General features: G+C 44.6%; 1 protein-coding gene across 2 annotated transcripts in view; it reads right to left on the bottom strand.

Annotated features, from left to right (window-relative positions):
* Positions 1 to 2,757: 2,757 nt before the first annotated feature.
* The window catches only part of LOC114044738 (zinc finger and SCAN domain-containing protein 20-like), a 28,256-nt gene continuing 12,780 nt past the window's right edge, over positions 2,758 to 18,233 (bottom strand). The window contains exons 4-9 of one of the 2 annotated variants that reach the window (XM_027864376.1): positions 17,850 to 17,926; positions 17,486 to 17,567; positions 14,560 to 15,243; positions 8,730 to 9,410; positions 5,893 to 6,357; positions 2,758 to 4,753 (exon numbers count right to left, since the gene is read on the bottom strand). In XM_027864376.1, the coding sequence (XP_027720177.1) occupies positions 3,900 to 4,753; positions 5,893 to 6,357; positions 8,730 to 9,410; positions 14,560 to 15,243; positions 17,486 to 17,567; positions 17,850 to 17,926 (2,843 nt within the window). In that variant the 3' untranslated portion in view covers positions 2,758 to 3,899. Of the gene's footprint in view, positions 4,754 to 5,892; positions 6,358 to 8,729; positions 9,411 to 14,559; positions 15,247 to 17,485; positions 17,568 to 17,849; positions 17,927 to 18,233 lie in introns of both variants that reach the window. The other variant, XM_027864375.1, reaches the window with a different exon arrangement.

Genomic DNA, 18,233 nt, shown 5'->3' on the forward strand with positions numbered 1-18,233 from the left:
TGTTTACAGACACCACTGTGCCCTCACCCAGTTAGCTCTTCACACAGAATAGTCTAGAGGTCTCAGGAGATCTGGTGCTAGGAACTCAAATAACTCTAAAAGTCTAAAGCTCCATTGCCAGTTTTTGGAAAATAATTGACATGTTTTTAAAATATTTCTTAAAACTCATAGCTTTTTAAAAAAAAGTTTTAACATTTTCCATTAATAAAAGAAAATGATTATTTTCACATTGAATGTGGTTAATAATCCCACATCTTTAGGAGTTGGTAACAAGTGAATTTCAGTGACTATTTGCTTTGCTAATTTAAAAAAATGAAAAAGCTTCAGTTTGCTTAACAGATTAAGGTGGTAATCCTCTAGCCCCTGGCTACATATATTAACTTGGAAACAAAAAGGAAAAACCCCATGTAATTTTTGAGAGTCAGGAGTTTCTTACTCTTAAAAAAATCAGCTAGTTCTGGTCAAAAGAACAAAGCATATACACCCACTTCATCTCCCCTCGGTCGCAAGCCTTTTTAGTGCTCCTGTAGGTAGCTGATGTGGAACCTGATGGAGGTACCACCCATAGCATGGGAAGAAGGGTGAGTAGAAACTGCTAGCTTCCAGCAATTCCCCAACTCCTTTCCTTCTTGTGCCACTGCTTCATCTTCCTGATTGAGAGACCATCCTGGAATAATTTCATTCCTGGCACCTATAGGAAATGGTGTGTGAGTCCAAGGTTTGAGATTGCTCTGATAGAATAGTTGTTAATGGTACCTCTCCCCATCAGCATTCCTCAGAGCCTCCATCCTTTCCAGATACTGACTTGAGTGGCTTCTCCTTTTAAGAGCATGGTCACAGATTCCTCTGCCCCCTCCTGCCTTTATGTACCTGACTCACAGAGTAGGAGAGAAACATGGCTCATTCTGGGCTCTGTGCCCTTGCAGAGGGAGGACAACAATAATCTGGATGAATGATGGTGATACAGGAAGTGAACAGATAGTTAAGAAGATGGTTTCTGGGACTGGGATTTGGATTTCTTGGCCATGGCTTAAAATTTAAGAAAGCCAGGCTCCTGGCCAGAGATGGACCTAACAAGGGCTATAAAGAATGTATTTGTCTGGTTCCTTTACAAATCGAATCAAAAGGTCTTTTAAACTGAAAGGGAAAGGGGAAGAAGAAACTGTGACAATGTAAGAATAATTGCAGTTGAGACCCCGGAAGATCAGAGGAGACAAAGTCTAAGAAAGGAGCCGATAATTACCCCAAGCTTAGCTCAGTCACACTGAAAAGCAAAAACACACACTGGATTTCATCATGAAGCACCTCTCTACCCAAGACCTGCCATGGGACTCACACTTGGGCTTTCCTCTTCACATACATTTAAAAGCCCACTGGTTCCTGTGGGATTGACCTGTTTTCTAGTTATCTGCCAGGAGCTGAGGAGGAGGCACCCAATACTTTATGTTCCTTACATATTTTGTGTAGCACCTGGGGGCCCCCAACTCACAGATATGTCCCCAAGGGAATGACAACTCCAGTTTCAAGGTACTTTGTGGATTCATATCTCCTAAAACCGTAGCTCACAAACCCCTATCCATGTGTTTATCTTTAGTAGTCAGCCAGCGGACACAGTTAAAAGAAAAGCATTTAATGAAATGGTGTAGTAAGAAAAGTAGCAATAAAACATTTCTCCCATAAATCTAGGGCCCCTCCCACAAATAGTATCAGTGAGAAGAATGAACACAGATGGAGAGGTATATGTATAGGGATCATGGTGACCAGGGCACATGTGTAGAAGAGTACCTGACATGTGTGATCAGGGGATACTTATCAAGGGGCATATAAATAGGAAACATGTATGTTCAGGGTACACATATGGAGAAATCCACACCTGGAGAACATACAGCTAGGTCATATATATAGAGGAGCAACTCATGCTGCTGCTGCTATCTTTTAGTGCATGTGAACAAGATGGCAGACTGGACATTGTCTCCAACACCAAAGATATCAAGAATGGGGGAAAGTTTCTATTGGCAGCAGGTCACAATGGAGATGACAATGGAGATGGTGGGGGGGGGTACAGCAGAAGAACATAGGTCTGTAGACCAAGTTGGATAGGAGTAAGTGTGGGTTAGATGTTTTAAGCTAGGTAAGCTATGGTTTGAATCACTTCCATTTCTGTCTGTATCCCCAATACATTTGTTGTACTGAATTGAATCACACAGATTGGAGGGGCAGGATATTGGGATTTACTAGACATGGTAGGGGAGGGGGATATAGGTAGGGAAAACCTTATTTGACTAAATGGACCTTAAGGTTCCAAGTAGAATGTTGATGTCATCAGCCTTTGCTGATGATTAAAGCAAGAGTGGGATTCTATCTTGTGGAGGTTAGATGGGCTTTGACTATGGAAGAAAAGGTGAAGAATTTCTACCTTGGAGGTTATTGAGTCCCACCTCCTGATGTTGCAGATAAGGAAACGTGGCTTATGGCGTTTGGTGACATGTCCAAATTTACAAAGGGGGAGGCAGGATTTGGACCTAGGTCCTCTGACTCCAGTGTTCCACATTACATCATTCATGCATTAGTGATGTAAAAGCCTGTCAGAAATTTTAAGACACTGTTGGCAATTTACAAATGTTGCCAATGTTGCCTTGGAGAGATGTGAGCTTGACTTGAAAGGAAAATTCCAGATGGTACAGCTGTAAAAACACTGTAGAAATTTGGGTATTATGTAAGATGGACTTCCTCCCTCCCTCAAACATACTTGGAATCATCAGATCATAGATTTAGAAGCTGGAAGAGACCTTAGAAGTAAGAGATGGAGGCTTGCCAACCAAAGTGTTTAGATCTTAGGACCAGCATTATCAGCATTCTTACAATTTTCTCATAACCATCCAAATGCTATCTAAATTCTTCACCCTATAATTGTCATCATCCAGAACCACATAGAGCAATAAATTCAATTTTATTAATATAACAAAAGGAACACGCAGTACATTCACCATGGTCTAAGGCATTCTTTGAGGTTAACATGAGAAAGCGGAAGTGAGTTTCACTTTCTACATTTCCCATATCCAGGGTTAAGATACTTCTTGATACATTCAGTCAGACCAAACTCTGAAGTTCCATTTATTAACCTACATTTGTCCTTATAAGCCCAGTGCTGCTATCATCAGAAAACTCCAAGTAAAAAGACCTGGCAGCATTAGAGGAGAGAGAGAGAGAAAAAGAGGGGGAGAGAGAGAGACAGAGAGAACCTGCGTATATTCTTAACCAGTTCTTCCACATTTTATAAGTACTCTTTCATACTGAGAAAAATACTCAGAATTCCTAAATCATCCCTCTTGTTCTTTCCTGACCCCCCCTGATACTCTGAATCCCAAAGTTTAATGGTTCTATCCCAGTGGTAATGAAATACTTTTCTGGGATGGAGGCACTGATAAAACCCGAGGTAAGAGGAAAGGAGACTTCCAGACTTGGAAGGCTCCCTTTCTGGGTGAAAGTACAAAAGAACAAATCATGTTTGGGATGATCAGGATTACTTTCCCCATTTTATCAACGGTAAAACTGAGGCACATGGGAAGGGGGAACGGCATGCATCGAGGTAAAGGCACAGCTGGGGAAGGGGACCTGGATATTCCCAATTTCAGATCCCATCTGGTGAGTTGAGCTTCAGACACTAAAGACCCTCTCCCAAAGTGGAGATCACTGAGTACTGGGAGTAAAAGAACCTCGAACAGCATATTGGCCATCTCTTACATTTATAGATTTCTGGGCTCCAAGAGAGGAAATGATTGGCCTAAGGTCGATTAGTTGTGGCAGAGCTGGGATTAGAACCCAGGTCTGACTTCCAACACAGCACTCTTCCCACTCCATCAGAGCTCAGCACTGTTCCTGAACAAAACCAGGGTAGCTCAGAAGCAGCCCTCTCTGTTGGAAGGTCTCCCCAAATCCAGTCCGTTTACAGAACTCTTCCCACACAGGCTTCCCGCTGGAGAGTCGAGCCTGGGCAGCAGAGGAAGCTTTTCTCTCATGTGGACTCGCTGGTGTCTGTGGAGGGCAGAGCCCTTACTGTAGCTCTTCCCACACTCGGGGCACTCATGAGGCTTCTCGCCCGTGTGGGTCCGCCAATGGGCGCTGAAATGTGAGCTGTTGCTGAAGCCTTTCCCACATTCACTACACTTGTAGGGCTTCTCCCCTGTGTGTATCCTCTGGTGCACAACCAGGCTGGGGCTGAGCCTGAAGCTTTTTCCACATTCCAGACACTTATAGGGCTTCTCTCCTGTGTGGATTCTCCGGTGGGCAGTGAGGCCTGCCCCATCACTGAAGCTTTTTCCACATTCCAGACACTTATAGGGCTTCTCTCCTGTGTGGATTCGCAGGTGGGTATTGAGGTGTGACCGCCAACTGAAGCTTTTTCCACATTCCAGACACTTATAGGGTTTTTCCCCTGTATGTATTCTCTGGTGCATGGCCAGGTGTGACCGCCAACTGAAACTTTTCTCACATTCGAGGCATTTGTATGGCTTTCCTTCTGCAGAGGATCCTTTCTGAGTGGCGGGATTTTGTAAATCCTCTTTGGCAGTCAGTTTTCCTTGTCTTTCTCTGAGGTCTGTCTCCCATGGACTCTCTGGTTTGTACTCATTTTCAGAGTTTTTCCCCCAGTGAAGAAGCTGAGTTACATCTCCTTCTGTTTCCTGGGGTTGCCTTTTCTCAGAAATGCCCTGTTTTTGAGCCTCTTCCTTATTCTCACTCTGGATCCTCAACTCTGGGAAAAACAACAACAACAAAACTGGATGATTTCAACCAACCCAATTAGGGAAGATAATTGAGGGCTAGGTAATATTCAATCCCACCTTTCAACTAGATTCATAAAACTTACCCGTCTTCCCCTGCAAGTAAGGATCTGATGGTAAAACAGCCACTTTGCACGTGAGGACAGAAGTGCATGGAAAGAGACGTGCTCAAAGTCTGGTCGTTTCAGGCTATCCTCACTGTCCTCCTCCTGCTACACATTGCTCCTTGTCACCTCCAGACCTTTGCTCATGTTCTTCTGGCCTGAGTGCTCTGCCTAGCCAAATTCCCCTTTACCATTCCATCCTTTGAGGTCTAGCTCCAACAGTACCATGATTATTATCAGTCTGCAATCATGATAGATACAAACCTTTGTAGCTGGCCAGGTGCTCTACCCACACTTATCTGAGCCCTACAGTAATCCTGGGAGGTAGGGACTGCACACGTTATTACCCTCCTTTTCCAGCCGAGGCTCAGGGCGGTTAAGTTACTTGCCTATGGTGACAGGTCAGCATTCTAGCCACCATGCTGCCTTTTTTGTTCATCAGGTCTCACTGCTGACAATTTGAGGCCTCATTCACTTTCTTGTGCTCCAAATTCTCGTAGCATTTTTATTAGATAGCACACAAGTTATCACTTTAGCTACAGTCATGGAATGAAGGAATTTTCTACTCGGAATGTACAGGTATGGAGGCTGAGGCCCCAGGTGGTCACGTAACTAGATAGTGGCAGAGCTGGGACCTTGGTGGGCTAATTCTTATTCTCCCAATTATGTTTTCTATTGTTTCATATTTTCCAGTTTTCCTCAACTAGGTTGTTAGTTCCTTGAGAGAAGTGACCATGTTATATACCCTTTCACAGGATATTATTCACAGTGCCTTACTCAGTGCTAAGCAAATAACAAACCAAAAAATTACACATGCATTGATTAATGTAGCTAATCAGTTTCAGCATATGGATGGAAATGAACCCAAATCTCTGGCTTTCTTGTCTAATGTACTTGCTGCCAAACCAGAAAGCTCCCCTGGCTTGGATAAAGCCCATGAGTTAAGGTGGGGGGTGGCAATGACAGGGGGAAGGCCACATTCCAGTGAAAAATGAGACTGGTCTTACCAGCTGAGACTTGGACTAAAGCAGGAACCCCAGGACTCTTGGCTTCTCTGATGGCTGCTTCATCACTGTCACAATCTTCCAGTGCCTCCTCACTGTGCCAACTGTCCTGCTCCTGCTCTTCAGGGTCAGCGTCGCTGCCTGCCTGCCCCGGGTGGGGTGCCACCTCCTTCAGGATGCTGGCGGCTGCTACGGCTGTGTGGGCATTCACTAGGGCATCCATCTCATCATAGAAAGCACAGGTCTCAGGGGCGCGGCCGCTCCCCGCCTTCCTGTAGCTTGTCTGGAGGCTGTTGAACTTCGTCCGGCACTGCTCCAGCGTCCGCAGGAAGCCCCTCTCACACAGGCGCTCAGCAATGGCCCGATACACCTGCTGGTTGGGGTGGCGAGTCCGGAGCTTTTCATAAAACTGAGATTCACTGAGGATTGCCAGAAAAGCCTTGGTTTCCTCATAGCCCCAGTGCACACCTGACACAGGAAGAAAGAATGTCGAGCTGTCATTAAGGGGCAACGTACAGGACTAAAGTTTTCCATCGTGCTCTGTTCCCTCCTTAGCCCTTTAACACTCTCCCGTGTTCTGGTTATCTTTGTGTGCCTGACCCACCCTCTTAGGTGGGGAGCTCTCTGAAGGCAAATAGGGACCTTGTCTTACTTATCTTAGTGTCCCCAGGAGCCCGGGCTAGAGGGAACTTCGCACAGCAGGTATTCAATTCCTACTTGATGAACAAATCATTGACTAAATGACTTTGGTAACAGCATCGACAAAGGACCCAAGTGCTAGCAGGTAAGCAGGGCTTCTGGCACGTGACTGCTGTCTCATAAAGTTGTTCTATGGATTGAAAGATGATGAGTCCAAAGGACCTTGGCTGGGCCACAACAAATGCACAGTGAATGGCTGACCCAAGCTCTGTGTTCATGAGAGGCTTCTCTGCTTCCCTCCCCAGGAAGCTGGCCAGCTATTTACATGGGGAAGGACCTGGAGGAGCTGAGAAAGGAAAGGGAGCATGTAGCTGTCAGGCCCCATCTGCCATGCTCTGGATTCTCTGGGCCCTTTGATACACGTTCCCTTTTTTCTATGCTTTGTTTTTCCTTTTTACAGCTCACAGTGATCTCTCTGAGGTAAGGATCTGTCACACTGCCCAGTGGGGGTCCAGTTCTACAGGTCATCAGTAATAATTAGCCTTCCTCTGTGAGACCAGCTATCCTATCAATAAGATTAAACTACCTTTTGGTGGTAGACATTCCATAGTTCCACATTTCTCTGGGGTAAATGGAGGCACAGGGCTTGGGTTAAAAATTGGGTGGGGTTACCTGTACCAACAATTGTATGACAAAGAAAAGTGGTCCAGGCAGAACCCCACACTTGACGCCAAGGTGAGGAGGCTCTGCCAGCTCTTCAGGTGGGGGTGGGGTGCAGACTGCAGATGGTTAAACTCTTCCAGCAAAGATTCAGTGAGCCCCCAGGACTCTCTTGGAGTAGGTCCAGCACCTGCAAGGGTCCTAGCCCAGGTCAAAAGTGAACGCCCTTTATTTTCCTCATGATACCCTCTTTCCACCTTTGAGTCTGGGGTGGATCTAAGGGATTCTCACAGTTTGCTCTGAACATCCCAGCCCTAGTAGAAGCCTCACCCTAACACTGAGCCACCCTAAGGACTGGCACCATATTGAAAGGGGCACCTGCTATACTACTACTTCAGTTCCCACAGAGTGTGGGAAAATCAGGGGAGTGACAACAATAATGATGATGATAATGAATAACCATGATTATCCTGGGGAGAGGAGCTCACTGGTCAGGTCTGCCTACTGAACCGAGGCCCCTGATTTCCACCACGCTCCCACAGCAGGAGTGCAGACTCTCAGAGTGAGAAGAGATCATCTAGCCCTGTCTCTGCTTCAACAGGAGTCTCCTCTACCATGTATCAGACAAGTGATTATCTAGTCTTTGCCTGAAGATCTCCATGGAGGGGAAATCTGTGACCCCAAGGACCGGCCCATTCCACTTAGCTCACTGCCAGAAGTTTTTCCTTATATCAAGCCTAAATCTGCCTCTTGGAAACTTTATCCGTTGCTCCTGGTTCTGTCCTCTGGGACCAAGCAGGGCAAGTGTAATCCCTTTCACCTGTAACAGCCCTTTAAGGACTTAAAGAGAGATGCCATATCCACCCTGCCTTGTCTTCTCTGGGCTAAATGTGCCAGTTTCTTCATTCAGTTCTTTTGGGCCTTTCTCTGGCCAGGCTGCCTTCCTCTGAACACATTCCACCTCATCAGTGTCCTTCCTGAAAGGTGGTGCCCAGAAACGAACGCAGTACTCAAAATGTTGTCGTGACACTGGGCCTATTGCCATCCTAGCACTGGACACCATGCTTTGCTTAATTTGGGCTAAGAATGCATTAGTTCTCCTGGCTATCATATCACACTCTTTACTCACATTTAACTTGTAGCCCAATGGGAACCCCCAGATCTCTGTCAGATAAATGGTGTCTAGTCACTCATTCTCCATCTTATGCATACTTAAGAAGTTGATTTTTGGAACCTACATACAAATTTATATTTGCCCCTATTAGACTTTATGTTATTAGATCTGGCCTAATGTTCTAACTTATTAAGACCTTTGAAAATCCTGTCATTCAGTCTGTTACCTATCTAGTCACTGCTTTCTCTAGAACCTTTCTTACGTTCTTCTAACACGGCATTTCCTTAACTTTGTAAAATTCCTCTAGAGGTATGGGAGAGCAATTCACAGTTTCCAATAGGGTTAGAACCCCACGCCAGTACTCTATGCCCTAGATAATTCTGCATTCCTTTTTAGAGGAGGTGTCCAGGCCTAAAGAGATCCGTACCTGTTCGACTCTGGAAAAGGGCTGCAGCCCTGGGACGTTTGGACTCCTGGGTGAACACCTTCCTTTCACCGTCTTTGGCTGTGGCCCCCTTTCCAGTGTTCCTTCGTTGCCAGTCCTCTGGCTCCTGTCCCTGGGAGTTGGAGTCTCCAGCTGTCCTCCCTAGTGGACAGATGATCCCCTTCATAGTGTAAGTTGGTTTAATGGCAGCCCGGGAATGCATCAGGGCTGCTATTTCTTTGTAGAAGGGACAGGTCCCTGGGGGGTGGCTGGTTCTTGCTTTCCGGTAGCTGGTCTGGAGGTTTTTGAATCTGTACCGACACTGCTCCAGCGTCCGGAGGAAGCCGTGCTCCTGCAGCCGCTCGGCGATGGCGCGGTAGACTTGGCTGTTTCTGTGACAGGTCCGGAGTTTTTCAGAAAATGAAGTCTCACTGAGAATTGCCAGAAAGATCTTGGTTTCTTCATAGCCCCAGTGTACCCCTGCATATTTCTCGTCCTCTGCACTGCCCAGGTCTTGGTACCCCTGGCCTTTTACTTCCTTCTTTGCTGGAGCCTGACAAGGTTTTCCTTGTTCCTCACTGGAGTGTGAATCTTTGCTGCTCTCTCTTTCCTCCAGTCTATGGAGATCTGAGTTCCATGAGCCTTTCCCCGACTTCCCTCGATGGGCCACTTTGGATTTGGGATCTGGAGAGGCCAACAGGGGAGGAATAAAAAGCAGACATAATAACTTGCATTGGTAAGCAATTCAATTAAACAAACATCTATTAAGTGTCTACTGTATGCAAGGTTGCCTGTCCCAGAGATTATCTGGTATTTTTTTTTTAAACTCAATCCTAGCTGATTTAACAATTTAGAGAAAATGAAAAGATAACAGTTCAAGGGTAGACAGAAACTTAGAACAATTTGCACTCTGGGCTGTGCAAAGACTATGGCTTCCCTGGAGAAGAGCTCTACAAATTCTATTTGTGTTGAGTGTAAAAGGGCCTTGGGAGGCCTGAGCTATGAGTTGGTATAGTAGGGATTTAGGGGTCTCACCTCTAAGAGCTTGTACCCTCTCCCCTACCAAAATTCTACCAATCCTTGTTTTTTTTTTTTGGTTTTTTTTTTTTGTGAGGCAATTGGGGTTAAGTGATTTGTCTAGGGTCACACAGCTAGTAAGTATCATGTGTCTGAGGCCAGATTTGAACTTAGGTCCTCCTGACTCCAGGGCCAGCGCTCTATCCCCTGCGCCACCTAGCTGCCCCTCTACCCATCCTTTAATGTCTTTCAAAAGGCCTTTGGGCCTTGATCATTCTGATGGACACTTAGCTCTCTCCCCTTGTCCCCAATCCTCCCCTACTGCTTACGTGACACAGACTGCACTCCTCTACCGGACATTCAAGGCAGTCTACATGATCTTTCCCAGGGCCTCATCTCACACTACTTATACTTCTTCCCTTTATGTTTAATCCACACTTCAGCTGATCCCTCAAAAATATCCCAGGGTTTCCTACCTTCATGCTTTTGTTATATCTACCCCCTACCCCAGTCTATTGACATATGACTCATTCTTCAAATGACATCTCATCCAGGAAACCTTTCCTGATTTTCTCCAGTTCAAAGCAATTTCTCCTTGTAACTTTATGACTTCTTCTATGCATTTATCATCTTCTATATTATATCATCATTTGTAATAGGTTGGTAAGACATGTATGAGAGTCACATAGGATGGGCAGGCATGGATGGATTGTGATATGCGTTGCTGGAGGGAGCACCTACATCGATGAAATCACAGAACCCCTGGAGTATTATATTTATTGGTCTGCCAAAAGATACATGACAGTGCCTTCTGAGGGGTCACAGTGGCTAGCATACTGGTTAAAAAGACCTGAGTTTAACTCCTACCTCAGACACATACTGGCTACATGACCCTGGGCAAGTCACTTAACCTCTGTCTGCCTCAGTTTACTTATAATGGGGATAACAATAGAACTTCCCTTACAGGCTTGTTGTGAGATAACATGTAAATTGCTTTGCAAACCTTAAAGTGCTATATAAATGCTAGCTATCATGACTATCATGATCTTCTAGTCTCTCGGGTACACGTGGCTAGGACACCTGACAGTAATCCCATTTCTCCCACAAGACTGCAAACTCCCTGATAGCAATGACCCTGTCATGCAGAATCGTAGCATTAGAGAGCCAGAAAGGACTACTGAGGTCCGCCCTCATCATTTTATAGAAGAAAGTGAGACCCAGACAAACAAGAGGGATTTGCTGAAAGTCACATGGTCTAGACCTCAGGTTTCCTGATTCCTAAGCCAGCGTTCTTTGCATTACATTATTCCTGCCTATCTTCTTCTTTTAAGAACTTTTGTTTGCTTATTATCCAGAATAAGCTCATTCCTGGCCACCCTGGTTAATGAAATTAAACTAGGAGCTCTTTTACAAACACACACACTGCAATTGGAGTTGACTCTGGGTAAGGGGTATGGCTGATTGAGGTAAACATGCAGGACTGATTTGGGGGGATATCTGTACTGTGAGAGGCACCATGTGGAAGGTGGTGGGCAAAGAAGACTGCCTGGAAACTGGTTCTCGTATTCATTAGGGCACGGACTATCTATTGCCTCTTTTTGTGTCAGGGATTGGCACAGGGTAGGTGCTTTTAAAATGTTTATTGATTGATTGATAAGTCAGCACCTAAAGATCTGACAACAATATGCATACTTTCCTCTCCCACTGGCATGCTGTCTTTTATGATAGTTCCAAGAATCTGAGAATATTTGCACTGGAGAATGCCAGCAGGGGCAGGGAACCTGTGGTCTTGAGGCCACGTGTGGCCCTCTAGGTCCTCAAGTGCGGCCCTCTGACTGAATCCAAAGTTTTGAGACCTGGAGGGCCACATGTGGCCTCAAGACCGCAGGTTCCCCACCCCTGCTAGAGATAATCTGGTCTAAGCTCCTCACTTCACCTATGCAAAAACCGAGGCCAGGGAAATAGTGATTTGTCCAAGGTGACCCAGCGAGTTAGTCACAGTGATCAGAACTCAGGCTTCTTAACGCTCCATCCATCTGCTGTCCTGTCCACTCAACCACGTCATCTCCACAAATGCTTCTTTTTCCTTTCTCCTTCATGACTGCACCCAAATGTTCACTTAATGAAGTTATACTTGCATAGAGGGGTTGGAGCTGGAAGGGGGCAGTAGGAGCTGCCTCATGTTGTGCACTATGACCTCTAAAGCTTGAGGGAAGGGTTAGGCCCAAGAAGAAGAGACACAAACCCAACTTGATGCATAAAAACCAGCTTGACTCTAGGGTCTTTTGGTTCCATTTTCTGCAGTGTGAAGTCCTGGGGATAAGCTGAACAGGATGCCCTTTACAAAGCCTCTCACCATAGACTAATGGACAAGATGGAAAGTCAGGTCGACTTGGAACTTACTGAACAACTAGAACAGAAGAACGTTGGTTAGGGAGTCAGTGCGAAGCTGGAATGGGGTCCCTAGAGCCTTGCCTAAGGCTGTGACCTTGGTCTAGCCTTGACCAATGCTTTTTATCAATGATTTAGATAAAGGTATAAATGGTTATAGAGGACAGGAAGCCGAAAGGCATAGCTAATACATGATGGAATTGGACTCCCCAAAAATCTGAAAAATAGCCTGGGAAAATGGCCCAGTCTAATAAGATTCTATTCATTCCTGTCATATTTCAAGTCTTCAGAAAAAAAAAATAAGGTCAAATGAACAAGTTGAGGATGAAGACAGGGCTGGACAGTTCATGTTAAAAAGACCCAGAGGTTTGATGGAAGTTTGCCAGCCTAATGCCACTCAATGGCACGCAGTATGTTTCCAGTCTAAGTGGTAGCTAAAATAATTGAAAAATCAAGTGATATTAGGAACCAACCTAGTATAGGATAAAGCATATTAATAAGCATAGACTTGCATGTAAGAACTGACATGAAAGCTATCAACCAGGAAATAGAAGATCAGAAAGAGATGTGGGCCAGTCATGTAGTTGGAGATGGTGAAGGGACAGCCTGAGAGAGAACTGCACTATCTCCATGGAGGAGTCCAGTGTATTGGGTACATCTTTGATGGAATATTTATGAGACAACAAGGACAAGAATCACAAAGGATGGGAAGGGATGGATATGTGGCATTACAAACCATCAAAGATAGGACCCAAATCAATAAGATCATGAGACTTAGCAGCATAAATAGAAATAAGGCATCTAGGATAAGGAAGGAGAAAGTCGCACTGTATTCTTTTGTAGAAGGAATTCGTGTTTAAGTAAAGGTAGGACTGGATGACCTTTGAGGTCCCTTCCAGGTCTGGTATTCTATGATTCTGTACTGATCACACCACATGTGTGACATATTACATGTTATACTGTGACTAGGTTGAAGGAATTAGGGATGTTTCACTTGGAGAAGACCTGAGGATGAGGTGAGGGGATGGGGGAAGAAAGACAGACTTGTTCTGCTTGGCTTCTGAGTGACCATAACAAATTACAAGGAGGCATAATTTGGCTTAATAGAAGGAAGAAATTATTGACTATTAAAATGGTTCAAGAATGGAATGAGTTGTTTGGGGAAGTAGTAAGGTTCAATCATGAAAGGTATTCAAGAAGAGGATGGATAACCTTGGTGATATTGTAGGGGAGATTCATGCTTTGGACAGGATCTGGCCCTTAGATCCCTTCTTAATCTAAGAATTTATGTCACCATGACAATTTTTAGACAAACCAGTGAACATGTGTGGATAAAATGTGTACCACAGCCAAGATAATTAGGTGAACAAAAGGCTGATTATCTGACTGGATTCAGGAAAGAGGCCATTTACACAGTATTCCCATGGTGGATGATTGAGGCAAACTCTGTCCAAATGGCAGCCATAGATAATCTGGTTCAGGCCAGTGCGATAAACTGAATCATCAGGAAACACTTGTTTATCCAGAATGCTTTGGGAATGGAGGTCTTCTAAGGTACTGAATGCTGTTGTTAATTGAGTTACCATACATACCACATGCCACATGTGGGTCAATACATTTAAAGAATTAAGATTTAACAAAATATGTCTAATAACACCAAAAATATAACTGACTTTATGGAACACTTCAGAGTTTGCAAAGCACATTTATATATACGTTCACTCATCTGATCGTCATAACAACCCTGTGAGGTGGGTACTACATGGAATATTATCTACTATTTTTACTAGAAACTAGAGCCAGGGAAGGTAAATGATTTATCTATGGTTACACAATGAGCATGAATCAGAGGCTGGATGGGAAACAAGGTTTCTCCTGACTGCAAGCCCAGCACTATGCTCTCTTTCTCACTGCTCCACACAATGCCGACCATGACTGACTCTCTTTGAACACTCAGAACCTTGCAGTACCTCAAGGCCATCATTATGAACATTGATTATTACTGGACAGAGCCACCGAGTAATAGATTCTAGTCCTTCGTGTACATTTGGTAATTTTAATTTTGCGTAAATAAGAGTTGACTTTAGAGAAGAAACTTTTTGTTGTATCGTCAGTGTTTATCTCAAGGGTATAACTGTGTTCTTCCCTTCTTTCTGAATCTATTGCTCTTAATAATCTCAAATCAGTGGCACCGTAATGAAGAATTTGGCTACTGATACTCATTATCTTTAGGTAAACTGGCCTGATTGTTAAGTAAACAAAACATTCTCATAACACCTTGTGGGGGAGGGGAATGACAAGAACTGTTACCAAATGGGAGCGACCAAAACACAAAGAAAAGTGTCACAACACCACAGGCAAAAAGAAGAAACAAAATCCTCATTCTACTGATGCCTGACAGAAGGCATTTTCATTAGGTCCTTACCCCAGCAGCCAGAGAATGGGCCTTGGGCGCCTGGCATCTTGTCCTTATGGGTCAGTTCCTTGTCAGTCGTCTCATCAACATCACAATCCTCTATCCCCTCCTCATGGTCCCGGTTGTCTGGTTCCTCAGTGTCAACACTGCTGTCCCTTGGTAGAGAAGTATCCCAAGTTTTTCCTGAGGTGTCAGGATAGGAAGCAGAGGTGTGGGTGCTCAGTAGGGTGGCCATCTCCCCATAAAAGGCACATGACTCCGGGGCTCTTCCAGTCTTCGCTTTCCGGTAACTCGTCTGGAGGTTTTTGAATCTGTAGCGGCATTGCTCCAATGTCCGAAGGAAACCCCGCTCCCGCAGCCGTTCAGCTACCGCTCTGTATACTTGCCGGTTTCGACGACGGGACTGGAGTTTTTCTGAGAACTGAGGTTCACCAAGGATTGCAAGAAATGCCATGGTTTCCTCATAGCTCCAGAGGACTCCAGAAACTTTTGTGTCTGCTCCATCACACTGTTTCTGTTCCTCCCAACTTTTCACTTCTTTCCTAGCAAATGCTGGGCCAGACCTTACTTGTTCTTCATTGGTGTGGGTGTCTCTTGAATTCTCTGTTTCCTCAGAGCACTGGAGATTTGGGTCCCCTGGGTCCCTTCCTTGCTGTATTGGCAAAGTGATGTTGGACATGGGAACTGGAAACTCTGCTGATAAGAAAGCAAACAAGGCATAAACAGTACATGATCATTACAAAGCTGTTCTTGGAATTCAATGGGATATATCGGGGACATTCCTAGGGAATGACCAAGAGACCACTATGTGATCCTAAACATTCTCCTTCAAGTCACTGAGAGAGGAGAATAAGGAGACTTAGTGATTTGGTCACAGTGAGAGTTTCACAGATTTGTATGAGCTCACAGATCAGAGCCTCATCCTGGGGAGAAGAGAGAATCAGGGAATATTAGGTAGGGCCAGAAGAGATTGTGAGAATGATTTAACTTAACCACCTCATTTTACAGATGGGGAAACTGAGAGCCAGAAAAGTTCAGTAACTTTAATGGCCGAGCCAAGACTTAAAATTAGCTTAAAAAATAAGCTGGTTTGGGAGTGATTTGTTAGAAGCCAAAGAATATATTTAAGTTGTAAGGAGAAATCAGAAGACACCTTTAAGAAATTCAACTCTTCTGTCCATCAGGGAACTCCTTTCATGAGCAAGGAATGCACAAACTCTTAAGATACAAAGTACAAAGAAAGCAAGCCAACTATACAAAGCTATATGGAACAATCATATATAACATGATTATATATAATATGAATAATAAATTGCTTGAACACAGGGGCTCACAAGCAATTCAAGGAATTACAGAAGGTCAAAACTGGAAGAGAACTTAAAGATCATCTGGTTCAAAGTTTTCATTTTACAAATAAAGAAACTAAGTCTTGGAAAGAAGTGATTTGCTCCAGGTTACATCACTAAGAAGTGGCAGCTGGGATCTGAATCCAAGTTTCCAAGGCTCTCCCCCTCCGTCATTTTGCTTTCCGTTGAGGCAAAATCACATCATTTCACCATTTAAGCTGGACCGGATTGTCAAGCTCCCATGCTAGAAAGAGTCAATCTAGACCCATCTAAGAGCAGGTGCTTTTTACTTCAGAAGATTTCAACCTCTTTACACCCAACCAGATGGCCTTTCTGAGTTGTTGTGGACCAAAGAATACATCAACTAGTGGCCAACCTTCTAGTAACGAGTCTACCTGAACTTAGCCATGTGAGCCTCAGACAACAGAAACCTAGTATGTCATCTGGCCCATTCCTGAAGCAGACCAGAGCTTGTACTCTACTGGTACAGTTTTCAAAAGTCCAGAGTCATGTGTACACCACTGTGAGGCAGGACTTTAGTAGTGAAAGAACAGGCCACCAACAAAATAAGCCTGCATCACAAAATTTCTCGGGGTAGAGGCTAAGAGTATGCTGAGTTCAAAACTATTTTCCTCTGCCCCTTTTCTCATTCTTTATCTTGTATCTGTGAGCAAGAAAGAGATGTTGGGAAAGGAAAACATAATCTAAACTGACCATCAAAAAAAGCGTCAGGAGAGCAGAGGCATAGAAAGTGAACTTGAAGAGAACTGCCTGGGGAGCCAGGTGGCGGTGGACCAACTGAAGGGCAATGGAGGTGCTCTGGGTCATACAGCTCTTCTATGAAGTTGATAGCCAACATGATGAAGACTGAAAGTTGATGGTTCTACTATTGGGAGTACAACACACAAGGGCAGCAAAGTTCTTTTCTCCCTCTGCTCAACACCTGGGAATCCCACAATAGAACAAGGAAGTAAGGGCTACAGAGAAAAGGAAAAACTTAAAAGACATGAAAACTCTGAAGTCTGTGGAATGTGCTTCTAAGGAGAACTTCAACAAGTGGAGACATGGGGCGATTTTAAGGGCAAAGAACAAGTTAGACGCAGTGCTTCTTAAACTGTGGGTCATGACCCCATATGGGGTCGTGAAAAATCTGGCAACAGTAAAAGGTTTCTGAATGCTTTAAGGACCAAAAACTAATTCAAAATCAAATGTGTAATGAATTCAAGGTATTTCTGGCAGTGCTAGCCCATGCTGCATCGCACAACCTCACTCCAGCCTTGGATCTGAACACACAGCATGTGCACTTTGCACTGAGCATGCCCTCAGACCATGCAATGCCAGCAGATGCTGCTGAAACTTGAAAAGGGGTCGCAAGTGGAAAAAACTGAAGAAGTCCTGAGCTAGAGGGTCTTTGGAGAGCCCTCCTAGTCTTGTGCTGCTATTATAGACATCCTTGAAAACCAAAGGCCATTCACTTTAACACTCACAAGGCACTGGGCTCAGTGAGGTGGACACCCTCAGAAGTCTCAGGGAGTTATGAGTTGTAGACACCTGAAAACTTCTCATTTATGAGGGAAATAAGTTCTTACCCAGCAAGAGCTCATTCCCACAATCCTCTCCCTCGATGTCCTTGCAGAGGTCCTGAGCAGGGTTTCCATGGCCTGGGGCTTCCTGTGAGAGGTATAAGGGCACATCCTCAAATGTCACTGAGCCATAGGCCTCCCAGTCAGGACTCAGAGCTCACAGGCATTTCATATTGCCTGATTAATGCAACAGGGACAGCTGAGGTCCAAAGGGAGGAATTCAGGAAAAATAATTGGTGGGGTTGAAGATCATCAAGTGTGGGCTTTTTGTCTAGGGAGGCAATGTTAGAGAACAGGGGAACTGTCAACAGGGTGGACCTAGTCTCCAAGGTACAAACATTTCAGGAAAGAAAAGCAAACCACAGCTTACCTGGGACTCAGCTACCATCTTGTAGTCACTAATGCTTTTCATCTTAGGAAGGGCAGAAACCTGAGGAGCCAGGCTGTCTAAGAAGAAAATGGAGCTGTGTAAGTCCCAGTTATTTTCCAGATGGCCACATTAATATTTTTTTTTTTGAAGACACATCAGTTCTGAGCATCTGCTGCTCTGAATCCAATTAAGACTATCCTTGTAGCTAATACTGATGACTCTCTATTTGGTCCTATCATTCTTCAAGTTCAATGACTTTATGCACTTGACCAAAACTGACATGCTCTATGCATTAGATGGTCGCCCTGTTCTGGAGCTCCTTGCTCCCCAAGGTCTGGTTGTCCTGATTCTCTGGCCTCAGTGGGGATTGAGAGAGGGAGAGTC

Source organism: Vombatus ursinus, unplaced genomic scaffold, assembly GCF_900497805.2.
Source record: "Vombatus ursinus unplaced genomic scaffold, bare-nosed wombat genome assembly UNPS02014775.1, whole genome shotgun sequence".
Classification (NCBI taxonomy): domain Eukaryota; kingdom Metazoa; phylum Chordata; class Mammalia; order Diprotodontia; family Vombatidae; genus Vombatus; species Vombatus ursinus.